This window comes from Eurytemora carolleeae, unplaced genomic scaffold (assembly GCF_000591075.1).
Source record: "Eurytemora carolleeae unplaced genomic scaffold, Eaff_2.0 scaffold502, whole genome shotgun sequence".
NCBI lineage: Eukaryota > Metazoa > Arthropoda > Copepoda > Calanoida > Temoridae > Eurytemora > Eurytemora carolleeae.
In genome coordinates, this window is record NW_019396391.1 from 188531 (window position 1) to 206029 (window position 17499).

Below are 17499 nucleotides of genomic sequence, written 5' to 3' on the forward strand. Positions count from 1 at the left end.
ATACTTTAGTAAATACATTAATAAATGTATAGTTACTTACATTCCTTACAAGGTCTGTCATATACTTTAGTAAATACATTAATAAATGTATAGTTACTTACATTCCTTACAAGGTCTGTCACATACTTTAGTAAATACATTAATAAATGTATAGTTACTTACATTCCTTACAAGGTCTGTCATATACTTCAGTAAATACATGTCACCCCGGACTAACCAGAGTGGCATTCTGTTTCTTCTATTTGAAATAAAACGGGGTTTGGTCTATAATTCAACAATCTTTTAACCTACGGATTTGTTTATTCTATTATTCTATATTTTCCTTTTAAAATGTATATGCCGACAAAAAGTATTTAAGAAAAAAGGCTAAAATATTATGTTTAATGGGTTAAATTGTGATCGACAGTCACAGCTTTCTGGAATATTGACAGAACCGTTAAATCCACGTGATGCATAAATGTATAATTACTTGCATTCCAAACAACCTGTCCCATACTTTAGTAAATATGAATAAATGTATAGTTACTTAGTTACAACCTGTTCTATACTTTAGTACGTACATTAATAAATGTATTATAAACTCCTTGAATTCCTTTAGTTATACAATATACTGTAATTTAGTAAGTACATTAATAAATGTATTGTTACGTACATTACTTCAGTTATACAATATTCTATTTTTTAGTAAATACATTAATAGATGTATTGTTACGTACATTCCTTTAGTTATACAATATACTGTAATTTAGTAAGTACATTAATAAATGTATTGTTACGTACATTCCTTTACTTATACAATATACTGTATTTTAGTAAATACATTCATAAATGTATTGTTACGTACATTCCTTTAGTTATACAATATACTGTATTTTAGTAAATACATTAATAAATGTATTGTTACGTACATTACTTCAGTTATACAATATTCTGTACCTTAGTAAATGCATTCATAAATGTATTGTTACGTACATTCCTTCAGTTATACAATATACTGTATTTTAGTAAATACATTAATAAATGTATTGTTACGTACATTCCTTTAGTTATACAATATTCTGTATTTTAGTAAATACATTAATAAACGTATCGAATTACGTACATTCCCTAAATTATACAATATTCTGTACCTTAGTAAATGCATTCAAAAATCTATAGTTAAGGAATATATGTATCCTTCCAATTCCATTATACAATATTCAGTATTTTAGTATTTTAGTAAATACCTTAATAAATGTATGGATCTTATATTACTTACATTGTACAATATTCTATATTAGTATATTAGTAAATTTGTAATCTATATCTGTTTTTCTGTCTGTCTGTTTTTTTGGTTGTCCGATCATAACAAAAGAACCCCTGGATCGAATTGCCTTAAATTTTGATTGGGGAACTCAGGAGACCCACGGGCACGTTCTTAGCTTGGTTTTGAAATTCTAATACTTTACGGAGACACAATTGACAATGATAATGCTTTGACATTGGTGGGAGTGTTGGTCAAGTGATGTGGACGTATCAATATATATTATCAATTATATCTATTAAAAATTAAATTCAAATAATAATAGAAGCAAACCTGAGTTTTTCATGCTCCTCTGGAATCTCGTCGTTTTTAGATTGGTTGCGTATTTGCTGAAAATGATCTGATCAAAATTTAGATTATTAAACCGAATCTTATATCACATGTTTTGGCATAACTTTGACGAATCTATTTTTCCTAAAATAATATTGAGGCTGCAAGGAAACAAAACCACAGGGATTAAAGTCCTGGAGACAAAATGAGGTCAAGTCTGAGACGTTTACATAAAAGGAGTTTTCTTCCATACATCTGCATATTCAATATACCAGGGATGTTTTTAATATCAATCCCTTTTTTCCACTGCTGAAAACATCCTTTGTTCCCATGCATTTTTCACTATAAGAGGACTTTTCTCCGAGGACTTTTTTGTATAAAATCATACTGGAGCCAGAAAAAAGTCCTGGAAAATAAAGCCTAAAAATGGTAGGACTTTATTTCCAGAGAATTTTTATTTCAATAACTTTTTTTCACAGGACTTTTTTGTCCAAAATGCAGGACTTTTTTCCGAAAACATTTTTCAAAAAACTTTTTTGGCGGTTACCAACTTTGACAACGTTTTATATCAATTTCTCGAGACAGGAGCATCAGATAGAACTCTTATAGGTCTTGATCAACTCCTGAAGTTCTAAGGTTTCTGCCTATATCGCTTTCATTTTTCCTTTACAGTCCCTTTAATAAATGTATAGATCTACATTCTTTACATTATACAATCCGCTACATTTTTGTTGTTTTTAATTTTAAATAGATGAAAAAAACATCTTTTCAGCTATTAGCAACAAAAAAAAAATAGAAATTTGAAATTCTTTTCAGTTGCACCATTTCTTCTGCCTTCTGTGTCAACTACTCGGCGGGCAGGAAGTACCACACGTCATTTGATTGTACCAGAGGCCAATGGGAGTTAATGTAGTTGGCTTGGTCAAGCAGTCAAAGAGGTTACTAGAGATTAGAGGTTAAAGTTAGAGGTTAGAGGTTAGAGGTTAGAGGTTAGAGGTTAGAGGTTAGAGGTTAGAGGTTAGAGGTTAGAGGTTAGAGGTTAGAGGTTAGAGGTTAGAGGTTAGAGGTTAGAGGTTAGAGGTTAGAGGTTAGAGGTTAGAGGTTAGAGGTTAGAGGTTAGAGGTTAGAGGTTATAGAGGTTAGAGGTTAGAGGTTAGAGGTTAGAGGTTAGAGGTTAGAGGTTAGAGGTTAGAGGTTAGAGGTTAGAGGTTAGAGGTTAGAGGTTAAAGGTTAGAGGTTAGAGGTTAGAGGTTAGAGGTTAGAGATTAGAGGCTACAGATAAAACGATACCCCAGAACGACCTGAAAGCTTTTTGTATATATAATATTTGGCTTGTCTGTTGTATGTATTTATGTAGTGTAAACAGCTGAATCAATTATAAGGCCAAATTTTTTTGTGGTAACTCATATAATCCCAAAGAAAGGTTAGAATTAAAAATGTGAATGAAAATAACCAAAAATATTCTTTCCTATTTTCGCGTTTCTTTCTAATTCTCCATATCTTCTGTTTTTTATTCCCTTTCCCTAGATTATGGGGAATCCGTTGCATTTATTCAAGTTGACCCAAACCCCCCTAGCTTACTAGCTTTCCTTTTGTATTCAGTTCATTGTGCACTCTGCTAAATGAGAATCAAGCTAAATATAAACAACAACATATTATAATAATTATAATAATACTACAAGCTAAATATAAACAACAACATATTATAATAATTGTAATAATACTGCAAGCTAAATATAAACAACATATTATAATAATTATAATAATACTGCAAGCAGGAACTTGGATACTTATAATATCGATATCTTGATCTCGATATCCCCTTTGGGTACTTTTATTTTGAGAATATACAAAAAACTATACCGTTCCATATGTTCATTAGAGTTTCGTGATTTTTGTGATCTTGCCAGGCTACATTTGTTGCATTAATGTGCTGGGTCGACACTACACTTGGTAGTCCTAGCTGGACGGTAACATGCTGTTCCGGCTCTGATCATGCAAGTTTTAGAGTGGGGTGTATGGTTATTTCTGTTGTTAATAAATGTAGATAAAATGTCAGGATGTTTTCTATGCGGGGTAGAGTCTAGCCTTTGTACTGTATGTAACAGTGTTCAGGCATGTGAACAACATTATAGTGTACATAAACCTTCAGGTACAAGTACATATTGCGAACATTGTAAAACTTGATTTATACTTAAATTTCTATTATTCTTTTGAATATTTATTCAGAAAAAAATCATTTTGTAAGAAGGAAAGTTTCAAAAGTTGTGGGTTTCATTGTAAAGTGTATATCAAAGACGGTAGAATAGTAGAAGATAGGGCATTAGAATTTATCCGAATAGTGTGTACGCTCTGAACACTTTATAGATATGACGTCATTGGCTGCAGTATTGGTTTTAAATTCAAACAATCAACATTAGAACGTCAGTTACTAAATAATTTCATTCATGTAGTTGTTAAACATGGTAGGAAAATAACGACACGGCTATAAACTTATAAATTTGTTTTAATCATTTATAGGATAGGATGCTCTCCTGCTAAAATAAAGCTAAAATTGTGATTTTGTTACGCATCTCATTAATATGAAAGATACCACATATTTTAAAACAAAATTTGTTAGATGTCAATAAGTATAGTTTTGTAAAAGTCTAGAGCAGAATTCTAGGCCAGTAACGTGAGGAAGGCCCGAAAAAACCTTGGTTTTAAGTAGCCATATTTATTTTAACCATGTACATTACAATATAGTTTAAGATAAAGTTTATATATAAAGGTAATAAAGTTAAGCATTTCTATCGGAAAATTACGTAAAAACACAAGTTTTTGGTGATGGAAATGCTTTAAAGGTCCTAAAATCTTTTTAAATTATAGAAACGACGACATTCTATGGTTTCTTATTGAACCCAATTAGGGCGTCTGGTTTTGCGTATAAATCCCAATGCCTACTCTTTATATTACAAAGCTCTTTGGTGTATATGAATGACCTAACTTATTATATATTTTTAAAAAAACCGTAAATTACCTCCATTTTTAAAGGGTCTTCATGTAGAAAGTTTCGAGTAGAGATTCAGGAAGGGAAGGGAAGAACATTGGTAGCAACTCAACAAATAAAGGTTTGAATTAAAGCAGAAATCATACAAAGAAAGTTTTATTTTAAATCACTTGAATGTCTGAAATTTGGAGCACTCATGCAAAATGTCTCCTGACAAATATATCCGACCGACAACAAAATATATTAAATAAAAATATATCCGGTACAAGAAAATATATCAAATTAAAAATATATCCGGTACAAGAAAATATATCAAATTAAAAATATATCCGGTACAAGAAAATATATCAAATTAAAAATATATCCGGTACAAGAAAATATATNATATACTAAATAAAAATATGTTCGGCCGCAAAACTCTTTTATAAGTTATTGAAATTGGTTTTTTCTTCATAAAAATGGTCAAATTAATTTTGAAAGTCGTTCCATGGATATATAAGATTTTGATTTTTCATAAGAATGTGAGAGTATTTAAAAAGGTTGCAAAAACATGTTCAAAACATTTCAAGATTTAAATGAAATATCCATAGAAAATATAGAAGAAAGTGTTTTATAGGCAGGCGAGGTTGTTTTAGTTGATACGCCCCTGGTTCAAGGTCCCGGGAACAAAACACCCCCCACTTGTCTTGATTGCCTATCCCCCTGGAAAGAAGCTGATGGTGCCACGTGTACGCTATGCAAATGGCCGGTTTGCGGAGAAACTTGTCAATCAGGACTGTGGCATTCAATCGAGTGCTCTACACTTAGCAGGCTCAAAACTGTTCCTGTATTTTCTTCAGGTATAAACAACAAAGCCAATTGACCACAATATCTCTGTTTACAAGATAAATGAGTACTGCAGATTCTGGGAGAAATATAAACAAAAATCAGATGTGGTGATGTCAGATTTAGCTGTGTGAGCTTTGAAAATGATTTTGAATAACAGAAATTAACAATATTGAAAAAAAGTGAATTTCTAACAAATTTTTTAAACTTTTCACTTGATAGGTTGATTTTCAAGCTACGGGTAAACTTACTTACTTTTTAGCAATATCTTAAATACAAATAATATATTCAATGTCGACTTAGTTCGACGTAGTTTAAGGTTCCTTCTGTATTTTGCTGGAAAATTGTAGTTTTTAATAACTTTGTTATCTTCTTTTTACCAATTAATATTCCAAGCAATTACTAGTTAAAAACCTTGTTCTTGTTTAGACGTGTGCCCTGAGTTTGCAGGAATATTTTCTCTCCGTATCTCCCTGCTAGCCAAGGATCCAACGAAACGAGATCAGCTGGACTTCCTGATGGATCATGCTGATGATATAATCAAGGATTCAAACTTTGAGTTGAACTGGGGTCCAGGTCTTGAACTTATATCTGAGGTTGATGATCTACCCTACTCTGGTGTACGGGGGGTAGGGATATTCTGTACAAATGCTGTATCTATGCCACACAGGTTAATTAATAAGCAATTAAAGGGATTACAAAGTGTAATTTAAAGTGACCCTCCAAGAAAAAACAGCAATGCCTGATATACACCTGTACCATTGAAACCTTAATCTGAATAAAAATAATATTTTCCTTTTTTCTGTCTGACCACAAATGAAAAAATACACAAAAACATGGATGTCTACTTCATACTTGATCAGACAAAGCTTTTATAAGGGGAGTATGTTGTAAATCGGACATTGATATCTTTGCATGGAGGGTCACTTGAAATTACTTTTACAAATTCAAAAGTTTCAGATAGTCCATCATAAAAAAATTTTATCAAAAAGTTTAAGATCTATTTTCAGAAATGGCCGATGGATTTTTCCAACATTTTCCTTTCTCTCCCATTCTTGTGTCAGTAATTCGAGATTCTTCCTTCATCAGGGTAACTCTAACTTTTAACATACAGGTTTATCCACAGCGGATGAGAAATTAATGATGACCGCAAACTCTAAGTCTCTCTGAAGTCTCAACCTGTATTTCATCTCGAAATGAGCTTAACATTTAATGTCTGTGACTGTGTCCCTCTACAGAATATTAAAAAAATATTAAAAATATTTCAAAAAGAACATTAAAAATATTTTTAACATTCTTTAATATGTATTATTACTGAGAAAAAGAAAAGAATGATAATATATTTCAGGTGAAAAAGTTCTTGTTCGGGCTCAGGTTGATATTCAGCCAGGAGAAGAGATTACAATCAGCTATATGGAACCAGGTAGAGATATATCTCCTGGATACTTTAGGATATATATCCTAGATACCCCAGGAGATATATCTCCTGGATACTCTAGGATATATACACTGGATACCCCAGGAGAGAAATCTCCTGAATACTCTAGGAGATTTATCCTGGATACTCTAGAACATATATCCTGGATACTATAGGAGAAATATCCTGGATATACTCTAGAATATAGGAGTAGGAGAAGTACTAGGATATATTTTCAGGATATTCTAGGAGTAGGAGGAGTACTAACAAGAAGATATATCCTGGATAATCTTAACTCTAGGAGAAGAAGGATATTCTTGGAATAAGAGGAGTACTAGGAGATAAATCCAGGATGTTCTAGGAGTAGGATGAATATCTAGGAGATATATCTAGGATACTCTAGGAGTAGGAGGAGTACTAGGAGATATATCCTGGATATTATAGAATAAGGAGGAGTATTAGGAGATATCTAGATATTATAGGATATTTTAGGAGTAAGAAAACTAATTGGAGATATATTCTGGAGGAATAGGAGTAATACTAGGAGATATATCTAGGATATTCTAGGAGTAGGAGTAGTACTAGAAGATATATCTAGGATATTCTAGGAGTAGGAGTAGTACTAGGAGATTTATATAGGATATTTTAGAAGTAAGAGGACTAATTGGAGATATATCTAGGATATTCTTGGAGTAGGAGTAGTACTAGGAGATATATATAGGATATTTTAGGAGTAAGAGGACTAATTGGTGATATATTCTGGATATTCTAGGAGTAGGAGTAGTACTAGGAGATATATCTAGGATTTTTCTAGGAATAGGAGGAGTAATAAGAATGAGACATATCTAGGATATTCTAGGAGTAGGAGGAGTACTAAGAAGGAGATATATCTAGGATATTCTAGGAGTAGGAGTAGTACTAGGAGATATATCTAGGATATTCTAGGAGTAGGAGAAGTACTAGGAGATATATCTAGGATATTCTAGGAGTAGGAGGAGTACTAAGAAGGAGATGTATCTAGGATATTATAGTAGTAGGAGGGGTACTAAGAAAGAGATATATCTAGGATATTCTAGGAGTAGGAGGAGTACTAAGAAGGAGATATACATAGGATATTCTAGGAGTAGGAGTAGTACTAGTAGATATATCTAGGATATTCTAGGAGTAGGAGGAGTACTCAGAAGGATATATATCTAGGATATTCTAGGAGTAGGAGGAGTACTAAGAAGGATATATATCTAGGATATTCTAGGAGTAAGAGGAGTACTAATAAGGATATATATCTAGGATATTCTAGGAGAAGAAGAGGTGCTAAGAAGGAGATATACCTAGGATATTCTAGGAGTAGGAGGAGTACTAAATAGGAGATATATCTAGGATATTCTAGGAGTAGGAGGAGTACTAAGAAGGATATATATCTAGGATATTCTAGGAGTAGGGGAGTACTAAGAAGGATATATCCAGGATATTCTAGGAGTAGGAGGGGTACTAAGAAAGAGATATATCTAGGATATTCTAGGAGTAGGAGGAGTACTAAGAAGGATATATATCTAGGATATTCTTGGAGTAGGAGGAGTACTAGAGGGATATATATCTAGGATATTCTAGGAGTAGGAGGAGTACTAAGAAGGAGATATATCTAGGATATTCTAGGAGTAGGAGGGGTACTAAGAAGGATATATATCTAGGATATTCTAGGAGTTGGAGGATTACTAATAAGGAGATATATCTAGGATATTCTAGGAGTAGGAGAAGTACTAAGAAGGAGATATATATAGGATATTCTAGGAGTAGGAGGAGTACTAAGAAGGAGATATATCCAAGAGTTGTGGTATTTCTGCTGCACATGTCAACTTTGTTCAGATCCAACAGAACTCGGAACATATCTTAGGGAACAGTCAACTAATCACAAAATAATCAATTATTTCAATCAACCAATCAATCTACATCGATAATTTATGAATAAATCAAATGTGCAACCCAAAAAATCAAATGATTAAATATTTCAAAAGTAGCAAGAAAAAAAAGAAATAAAAATATTTTCTAATCTAAAGCATAATATTTTATGAATGGTTGTTATTACAGTGGAGTAAAGTGTAGAGAATGCTCAGATTATCTACTACCTAAGGGACATGTTTTTATATCTAAAAATGGTGATGCGATGAAAGGTTCAAACCACAAATAAAAATGGACAGAAGATGTTAACTCCACGTAACTTTTGACGTGGCATTTGTTTATGCTAGTGTAGTGGACAGAACTAGGTTTCTGCTTTAATGCATAGAAGAATGTTTTTTTTTATCAAAACCAAAAATATAAATGATTTTTTTTTAAATCTTTTATCTCTAAATAACCTTTTAATAATTTTTTATTTTCTTCCCATTATTGTTTATTTGATATTTTTACTTAAATATTTGTGTACCCACAACAGTGAAAGATAATAAAGACTACAAGATGGCGGCAGAAAGTACTAGAAAACTGGAATAGGAAGACGACATTAAAATGATATTCGATTTGATTTTATATTGCTATAACGCAATTAGTTTTGCTGCAGTTATTTTAAATAAAATTGATTGAGGGAAAAGGTGTGTGTACACTGTCCAATAGCTGTGTCTCATTAAACTAATTTAAATCATAACTTTAGCATCTAAGTCGTCTTCTAATTCCGCAGTTCTCTGTTTCTCATTGTAGGATAATTCTTAAAAGTATTTTCAAGTTTGACGGGAAAACAATGTCACAGGATTCCTTAGATAACAGCTGTTCCTGGGTCTGCAGTGGTTGCAAGGTTTTTAGATTTCAATTTTTTAATCATTTCAAAGCTTGTTTTTATAGCTTTTTAGGTAAAATGTGAATTTTAATGTAATGTTTCTCATAAAACCTTTTTTCTTAGCTAGATCAAGCGAATAATTCTAATTCAAAAACTTATTTTAATCTTAAAACTAATCCTTATCCTTTAAATCATCCTAATCCTAAACTAATCCTTATCCTTTAAATCATCCTAATCCTAAAACTAATCTATAAGTAATTCCTAAGAACAAGTCCTCATCCTTAAAACTAGTTGTGATTCTAAAACTTAATCTTAATCCTAAAATCTAATTTTGATCTTTATCTTAATATTATTCTTGAACAATTTTTAATTCTTTTCCTAACCTTAATCCTAAAATCTAATTAATTTTTAATTCTTTTCCTAACCTTAATCCTAAATCTAATTCTTATCTTTATCTTAATATTATTCTTAGAACAATTTTTAATTCTTTTTCTAACCTTAATCTTAAAACTAATCCTAATCCTAACCTTTTCCTAAAACAAATCCTAATTTAGGCTGAGAAGGATGGGAATACTATGCATGCTCTGGCATCGGCTCTTAATACAAAGGTAGGAAATTAATTGCTTCTCTTTCATTGCTCTTTATTTATTATTGCTTTATGTTTATAAAATTGATCAATTATTGCGTTATTATTGCTTTATGTTTATAAAAATTGATCAATTATTGATTTATTATTGCTTTATGTTTATAAAATTGATCAATTATTGATTTATTATTGCTTTATGTTTATAAGATTGATCAATTATTGATTTATTATTGCTTTATGTTTATAAGATTGATCAACTATTGATTTATTATTGATTTATGTTTATAAAATTGATCAATTATTGATTTATAATTTCTTTATGTTTATAAATTTGATCAATTACTGTTTATTATCTCTGGTAAATCTTTATCCAGTTTTTAGTAATTTTTATTCAAAATAGTAAATTTACATTAAAGGAATTGAGTCTTTGCCACGAACTCTGGCTTTTTTATTTATGTCTGAGGAACTCGATGTTGTAGGTCTAAGATATTTTAAACTATAAATTCAGTATGATCAAATAATCTAAGTTTGACATGTCAAAGGTTTCCACCATCAGGTTGCAAAGATATAGGCATTATAATATTTGATTTTGTGACCAAATAAATATATTTGTTACACAACTTAAAATAAAATTGATTTTAAAATAAAGCCAATAATACACGCAACTACATTTATTAATTGTGTGGAAGGGGGGGGGATGCATTTTTAACCCTACAACACAGTGATTTAAATTGTGCACGTCCTTGCGCAGAAATAGATTAGGATCTTACCAATTACTCCCTTTAAACCGTAGTTTAAAATGTACACCGAAAAAGTCGAGGGCAGCAAAAAAAATACAAAATTCAACCTAAAGTATCTACAAACTCTGATATTTGAATCCATACATCTTTTCAACGCAATGTCGTAGAACTTGTCAAACTTTGAAATAATTTAAGTTTGAAATGTCAAAGGTTTACACCATCAGCTTTCAAAGATAGAGTAATTAGAAAATTAGAGTTGTTGGCAAAGACTCAATTTCTGTCACCACACTGGGAAAATTAATTTGGTGTTCTGTTTCGTTTTGCTTTATACATGGTGTGTATGTGTACTGTACACTGTACAGTACACATACAGACCATATATGGTGTACAGTGTACAGTGTACAGTGCACAACTTGCTCTACAGCTGTTTTAAAATTGGCCCGTTACTTGAAATGAACTGTAGTTCAGAATGAACTGTCTAGTGTCTAGATCTCTGTGGTACTTGAAATGAACTGGAGTTCAGAATGGACTGTCTAGATCTCTGTGGTACTTGAAATGAACTGGATTTCAGAATGAACTGTCTAGATCTCTGTGGTACTTGAAATGAACTGTAGTTTAGAATTAACTGGTTAGATCTCTGTGAAATAAACTGTAGTTCAGAATGAATTGTCTAGATTTCTGTGTTACTTGAAATGAACTGTAGTTTAGAATGAACTGTCTAAAGATCTCCGTGGTACTTGAATTGAACTGTAGTTCTGAATGAACTGTCTAGATCTCTGTGGTACTTGAAATTAACTGTAGTTTAGAATGAACTGTCTAGATCTCTGTGGTACTTGAAATGAACTGTAGTTCAGAGTGAACTGTCTAGATCTCTGTGGTACTTGAAATGAACTGAAGTTCAGAGTGAACTGTCTAGATCTCTGTGGTACTTGAAATTAACTGTAGTTCAGAATGCACTGTCTAGATCTCTGTGGTACTTGAAATGAACTGTAGTTCAGAATGAACTGTATAGATCTCTGTAGTTCAGAATGAACTGTCTAGATCTCTGTGGTACTTGAAATGAACTGTAGTTCAGAGTGAACTGTCTAGATCTCTGTGGTACTTGAAATGAAATTGGAGTTCAGAGTGAACTGTCTAGATCTCTGTGGTACTTGAAATGAACTTGAGTTCAGAATGAACTGTCTAGATCTCTGTGAAATCTCTGACAATGAACATTATCAATAAATGAACTGTTATTCAGAGTAAGAGTGTTGAAGGAAGAGATGAAACAGTGAATATGATCGAAACATTATTATCTATTCTTCATCCGAACCATTTTATTCTACTCTATCTAAAGGTAAAGAAAAGTTCTACTTTCGTTTTTTTGAGATTTAAATTGAAGCGTTTAGACTTTAAACGTTGAACCTTTTTTATTTAATTCAGCCAATCTAAAAGTTACCAGCATTTTCTATTAGAATATTTTTTTTAAATACTTTGCGCGTGAGACCTACAAAACTGTGGAAAAGGAAAAGGACGTAAAAGTAATCTTATTCGTATTCAATGCTGTTATAGATGAAATTGGTTTACAAATACAGGGTGTCCCAATAAACATGGGAATTCGTTGACGAATTCGATATCGTCTTTTTTGATAATTCTTTGATTTAATGTAGTGATACCTACTGAGAAAGCTGTAATTCATAAGATTTTCGCTCTGGTATGTTCACATTTTGTTTGTTTATGTTTTGACTGCATACGGTTGTACTTAAAACAAGAAAATTGCAGTATACAAAGTAAACTTGTCCGTCTTCACTGTTTATCTTGCGGAGATATTATAGACACATCTTTACTGCCATTTACTATTTTCATTAAATAAACTCTAGCAGACATAATAATATTATGGTCTTATAAATTAGGTATTACAATGCTTATTAATAACAAAGACGATATCATATTCGTCACTGAATTCCCATGTTTATTGGGACACCCTGTAGCTTAAAACTTCCAATACTTAGTGAGATGGGTTTGTATTTAAACTGCACAATTGCTGTATTTTATGCTCTTTGGACTACAAATTCATTTTAAGATCTTTCAAATCAAATCAAAATAAAAACTTTTTAAAAACATTGAGTTTTAGTTTATACTTTCATCAGACAAAGCTTTTAAGGGTAGCGAATTGTTAACCGGGCATTGCCATCTTTGCTTGTTGGTTTACTTGAAATTACGCTTAAAGTGTCTTTAAAGGGACAGACCGGCTTTGTAAGGTAGTTTAAATGAGTATGCAGTGTTGTGGACAAATTCTTTAGGATTTTTTTGAGACATATATAACGTTTCCACGATGTCTAATTGCTAAGTTTGAGCGCAAAGTCGACGTTCAAATCATGAATTTAGGTGGGTACGTTTTAAGAATCGATTTTTTTAAAATTATTAAATAACGAAGACGAAAAATTAAGAAAAAATTCTGTAGTAAACTAATTTGTAGGAACATATTTCTCAACAGAAATTTGGCTTTAATTTGAAATTAGAATTAATTATTTCCTTTTCATCATTATATTGAATTTCTTTTTTTCTTTGAATTTGTTCCCAGATTTTTTCAAATTCTTCAAATGTCGTCTTTTTAATAAAAATTCCAGAAAATCTTTGTGATTAAAAAGAGATTATGGAAAGAGTAAGAGTTAATCCTAATTTTCTCAACCTGTTCCTAAACAACTAATTAGTTCTCTGTAGAATTTTGTTTACATTTTTTGTCGTCATAATTTAATAACTTTAAAAAACAATTCTGTAAAGTATCCACCCAAAAGTACGATTTTGAACGTCGACTTTGCGCTCAAACTCAATATTTACTTACAGATCTTTTAAAAATGTTATATGTCTCAATTGAATCCTAAAGAATTTGTCCACAGCACTGCATACTGAGTTTAACTGCCTAACATAGCCGGTCTGTCCCTTTAAAATCTTTGTAATTGGTAACGTAAAGTATAATGTATCTGATATCAATTTGCATAAATGATATTGTGTTATAAAGGAGAAATGGTTGAAGTTTGATTGCTCTGAGAAGAAAGATCTAGAAACTGGACTCAGATATGTTTCTGAAATTATTAATATTAGGTAAAAAAAAATTTGTTTACTTTCCTTACGAAAATTTATTAAAGAATAAATGCATGGTTACCCACAAAAGAAACCCCTGTACTTTATACTTTGTTTTCTACAATTACGAAGAAAACCCCTGTACTATATCCTTTGTTTTCTACAACTACAAAGGAAACCCCTGTACTATATCCTAGGTACACTACAACTACGAAGGAAACCCCTGTACTATATCCTAGGTACAATACAACTACGAAGGAAAGCCCTGTACTTTATCCTTGGTTCCCTACAACTACGAAGGAAACCCCTGTACTATATCCCTGGTTCCCTACAACTACAAAGGAAACCCCTTTACTATATCCTTGGTTCCCTACAACTATAAAGGAAACCCCTGTACTTTATCATTGGTTCCCAACAACTACAAAGGAAACCCCTTTACTATATCCTTGGTTCCCTACAACTATAAAGGAAACCCCTGTACTTTATCATTGGTTCCCTACAATTATAACTACAAGAATTTTTATTGTTAGAGATTTAAATTTAAATTTAAATTTAAAAGACTATATTTAAGGCAGAAAGAAGACAAAATCCTTCCGATCGTAAAATCTAAATAGTTTATTTAGTCATTAAATCGTAATCCTGTGTTGGCAACCTTGTACAGTGTACATGTAAGACGTTTTTACAGTTAAAAATAAACTTTTAACATATAGAGTAAAATCATTTTTGGAGTCCTTAAGCAACAACAAATAAACGCTTTGGTCTTTGTTTAAACCCTGGGAGTCGGACCAGATTTATTGAATAACGGATTGCTACAAATTTTCTCCAAGCTTTAATGCCATAATAACACATAATAAACACATAATAAAGACATAATAAACACATAATAAACACATAATAACCACATAATAAACACATAATAAACACATAATAAACACATAATAAACACATAATAACCACATAATAAACACATAATAAACACATAATAAACACAGAATAAACACATAATAAACACATAATAAATACATAATACACACATAATACTAGAAAACCCCAACTTTTTCCTCAAGAAAATGATTTATTCTCCTTAAAATTTGTTTGTCCCGGAAAATGTGATTTAGACAACCTGACCCTAGTAATTTGAGGCCCCAGAAAAAAAGTTTTGTCCATTTTGATAATAAAATAAAAAATAAAAGTCTAAAGAGGTTTATTTTCCAAAAAATACAATTTCTTTAAAGGAAGATAATTGAACCTGGACTCACTCTGAACCTTGGAGAAAATATGAAAGTTCTCAACCAGGTAATAATCCGTGATAACTCTCTCCTATCAACAAAAGGGATATTTTAAACATTACTCATTAAAATGTAATACATGAAACCAAAGACAGTAATCACTTTGAGAAGATAGGGCACTAGGAATGTATTCTAACAGTGTGTACTGTGTACGCTCTGTACACTTTTATATGACGTCATTGGCTGCAGTATTGGTTTGTAATTCAAACAATAAACAAGGTGCTAAAAATGGTGGGAAAATAACGACACGGTTATAAACTTCTAAATTTGTTTTAAGTAGCCAACTTTTTTTGACCAATTAAATTTTATCTAAAAAGATAATAAAGTTATGCATTTCTAACGACACGTAAAAAAACGTTAGTTTTTAGTGATGGAAATGCCTTAAGAGTCTTAAAAAGACGACATTATATGGCTTCTTATTAAACCCAATTGAGGCGTCTGGTTTTGCGTATAAATCCCAATGCTTACTTTGCATTACAAAGCTCTTTGCATGAAACTAAAGTTTTAAATCTTTCATGTTTTTAACACTTCTGTAAAAGCAGTTAACTAGGAAATATATTTGATTTTTATTGTAATTTAGTAAAATTGAAAACAAACATAATTTTTAAACATCGGAAACCTAAATTGTTATAAAATATTTGAAACAACAAATTTTAAGTTAAAATTAAATCTGTATTTCTGTAGATCATTTCTAAAAATCTATAAAAATTATTGTGTGGGACCTCACATGACTCCAGGGATGGTTTATGGATGCTGGAAATTTAAAAGTATAATTTGAAAAATGCGCGAAAAAATATTGTCAATTCTTCGAAATTTGTTGTTTGTTTTTGTTTTAACCCTACAAAGGCTAGGGGGTCAGAATCTATGCGTCCCGCCTTAGAAAAAGGCTTGTTAATAGGTATAGGGTTGAAATGCATGTTCACAGCCCAATTTTTCAAGGCCAGCTCATTGAAAACAAAAATCGATAACTTTTGTAGTTTAAGTGCTAGGGAATCATTAAGAATCAAACAAATTTCACGGTAATAGTGTCAAAAATGAGAGTGCTAGGGCAAAAAAACGCCCCTCAGCCTCTTTAGGATTAAATTGTACAAAGAGAAGATGCCACACGTAAAAGTTGAAATACATAGAAATTGGACGAAAACACCTTAAAAAACTAGTACAATAATAAATACCATAATGTTTTTGTAGATAATGATGAAGCTAGCAAAGCTGAAGCTGGAACTAGGAGAGATAGATAAAACTGAGTTTATGAAGATAACCCTATCAGCTGCTCGGAACATTACCTTTGCAAAACGATGCTTTGAAGATAATTTGTAATTTTACTGCATTCCTAATAAAATCAGAACAAAGCTTGAGTTTATATTCAAAAGTAAAGAAATAATTTTTGCTAATTATAAAGATTTTTCCTGACCTTTGATTTTACATAACAGACAATTACGTACTTTATATTGTACTGCAGCCTCTCTAGCTTTAATTCCAAAGGGGTAAAATACTGTTACTTTGTTGAGTAAGAGAATGCACAGTTTATATTGCAGTGTGTTGTAGACCTTTGATATTTCAACTTTTAAATTCTGTTAGACCAACAGTCCAGGTTTGAAAGGTTTTAATAATCAGAGTCCAAAACTAAAGAACGAAAAGTTTTGACTTAAATTTTAAGTTCATGGTTAAATGCCACTTCTGACTTAATTTAAACCTGAACTTTAACCGTGAGGTTAAATATTTAACTCGCCGAAATCGACGAGTTAAAATTTAAACACAGGTTTAAATTATCTTGAAATCCTGCATTTTCCCTATTTGTCTATTATTCAATCATCATTCAGCTGCAGCTGAGAAAGCGGCATTCAACTTTACGATATATTTAAAAATGAAAACCTTGTTAAAGAAATTTCACGTTTTAGATAAATTAATTTTTGCATGTAAACCCAAAAAACGGTTGTATGTTTTGTTTTCGGTTACGTAAGAACAGCTGATTAGCGATGGTTATGTAATATTCTCCGTAAATCCTTTTCTCTGATTGGTTCAGATTTTCCCGGGAAATTCAAATTTAAAATTGAGAAAGTTTAATATTTAAGTAGCTATTCATTATTTTACACAACTTTTAACCTCGAACTTAAACTTCGCGCATTCTTTAGTTTTAGACTCTGGTTGCAAAAATATTGGGATTAGAAAATTTAAGTTTTAGGCAAAAAACAGTTCCTTTATAATTGAACTAATGTGATACATTTTTTAAAATGTTCAGAGCACAGTTTAAGA

General features: G+C 31.3%; 1 protein-coding gene across 1 annotated transcript; it reads left to right on the top strand.

The window, feature by feature from the left end:
• Positions 1–3390: 3390 nt before the first annotated feature.
• On the top strand, positions 3391–16601 carry LOC111702322 (protein msta). The gene is made up of 14 exons (XM_023473968.1): positions 3391–3725; positions 4607–4683; positions 5179–5401; positions 5817–6057; positions 6398–6477; positions 6736–6810; positions 8593–8695; positions 8890–8932; positions 9542–9586; positions 10123–10176; positions 12135–12230; positions 13896–13978; positions 15193–15253; positions 16435–16601. The coding sequence occupies exons 1-14, from the start codon at positions 3569–3571 to the stop codon at positions 16561–16563; spliced, it is 1467 nt and encodes a 488-aa protein (XP_023329736.1). The 5' UTR covers positions 3391–3568; the 3' UTR covers positions 16564–16601.
• The last annotated feature ends 898 nt before the right edge of the window (positions 16602–17499 follow it).

Bases quoted from the DNA above. Each gene is read 5' to 3' on its own strand.
- LOC111702322 (XM_023473968.1), top strand. From the start codon at position 3,569: ATGCAAGTTTTAGAGTGGGGTGTATGGTTATTTCTGTTGTTAATAAAT. The intron at 3,726-4,606 runs GTACAAGTACAT...CCATTTTTAAAG, and splicing joins TAGTGTACATAAACCTTCAG to GGTCTTCATGTAGAAAGTTT. The intron at 12,231-13,895 runs GTAAAGAAAAGT...TGTGTTATAAAG, and splicing joins TTATTCTACTCTATCTAAAG to GAGAAATGGTTGAAGTTTGA.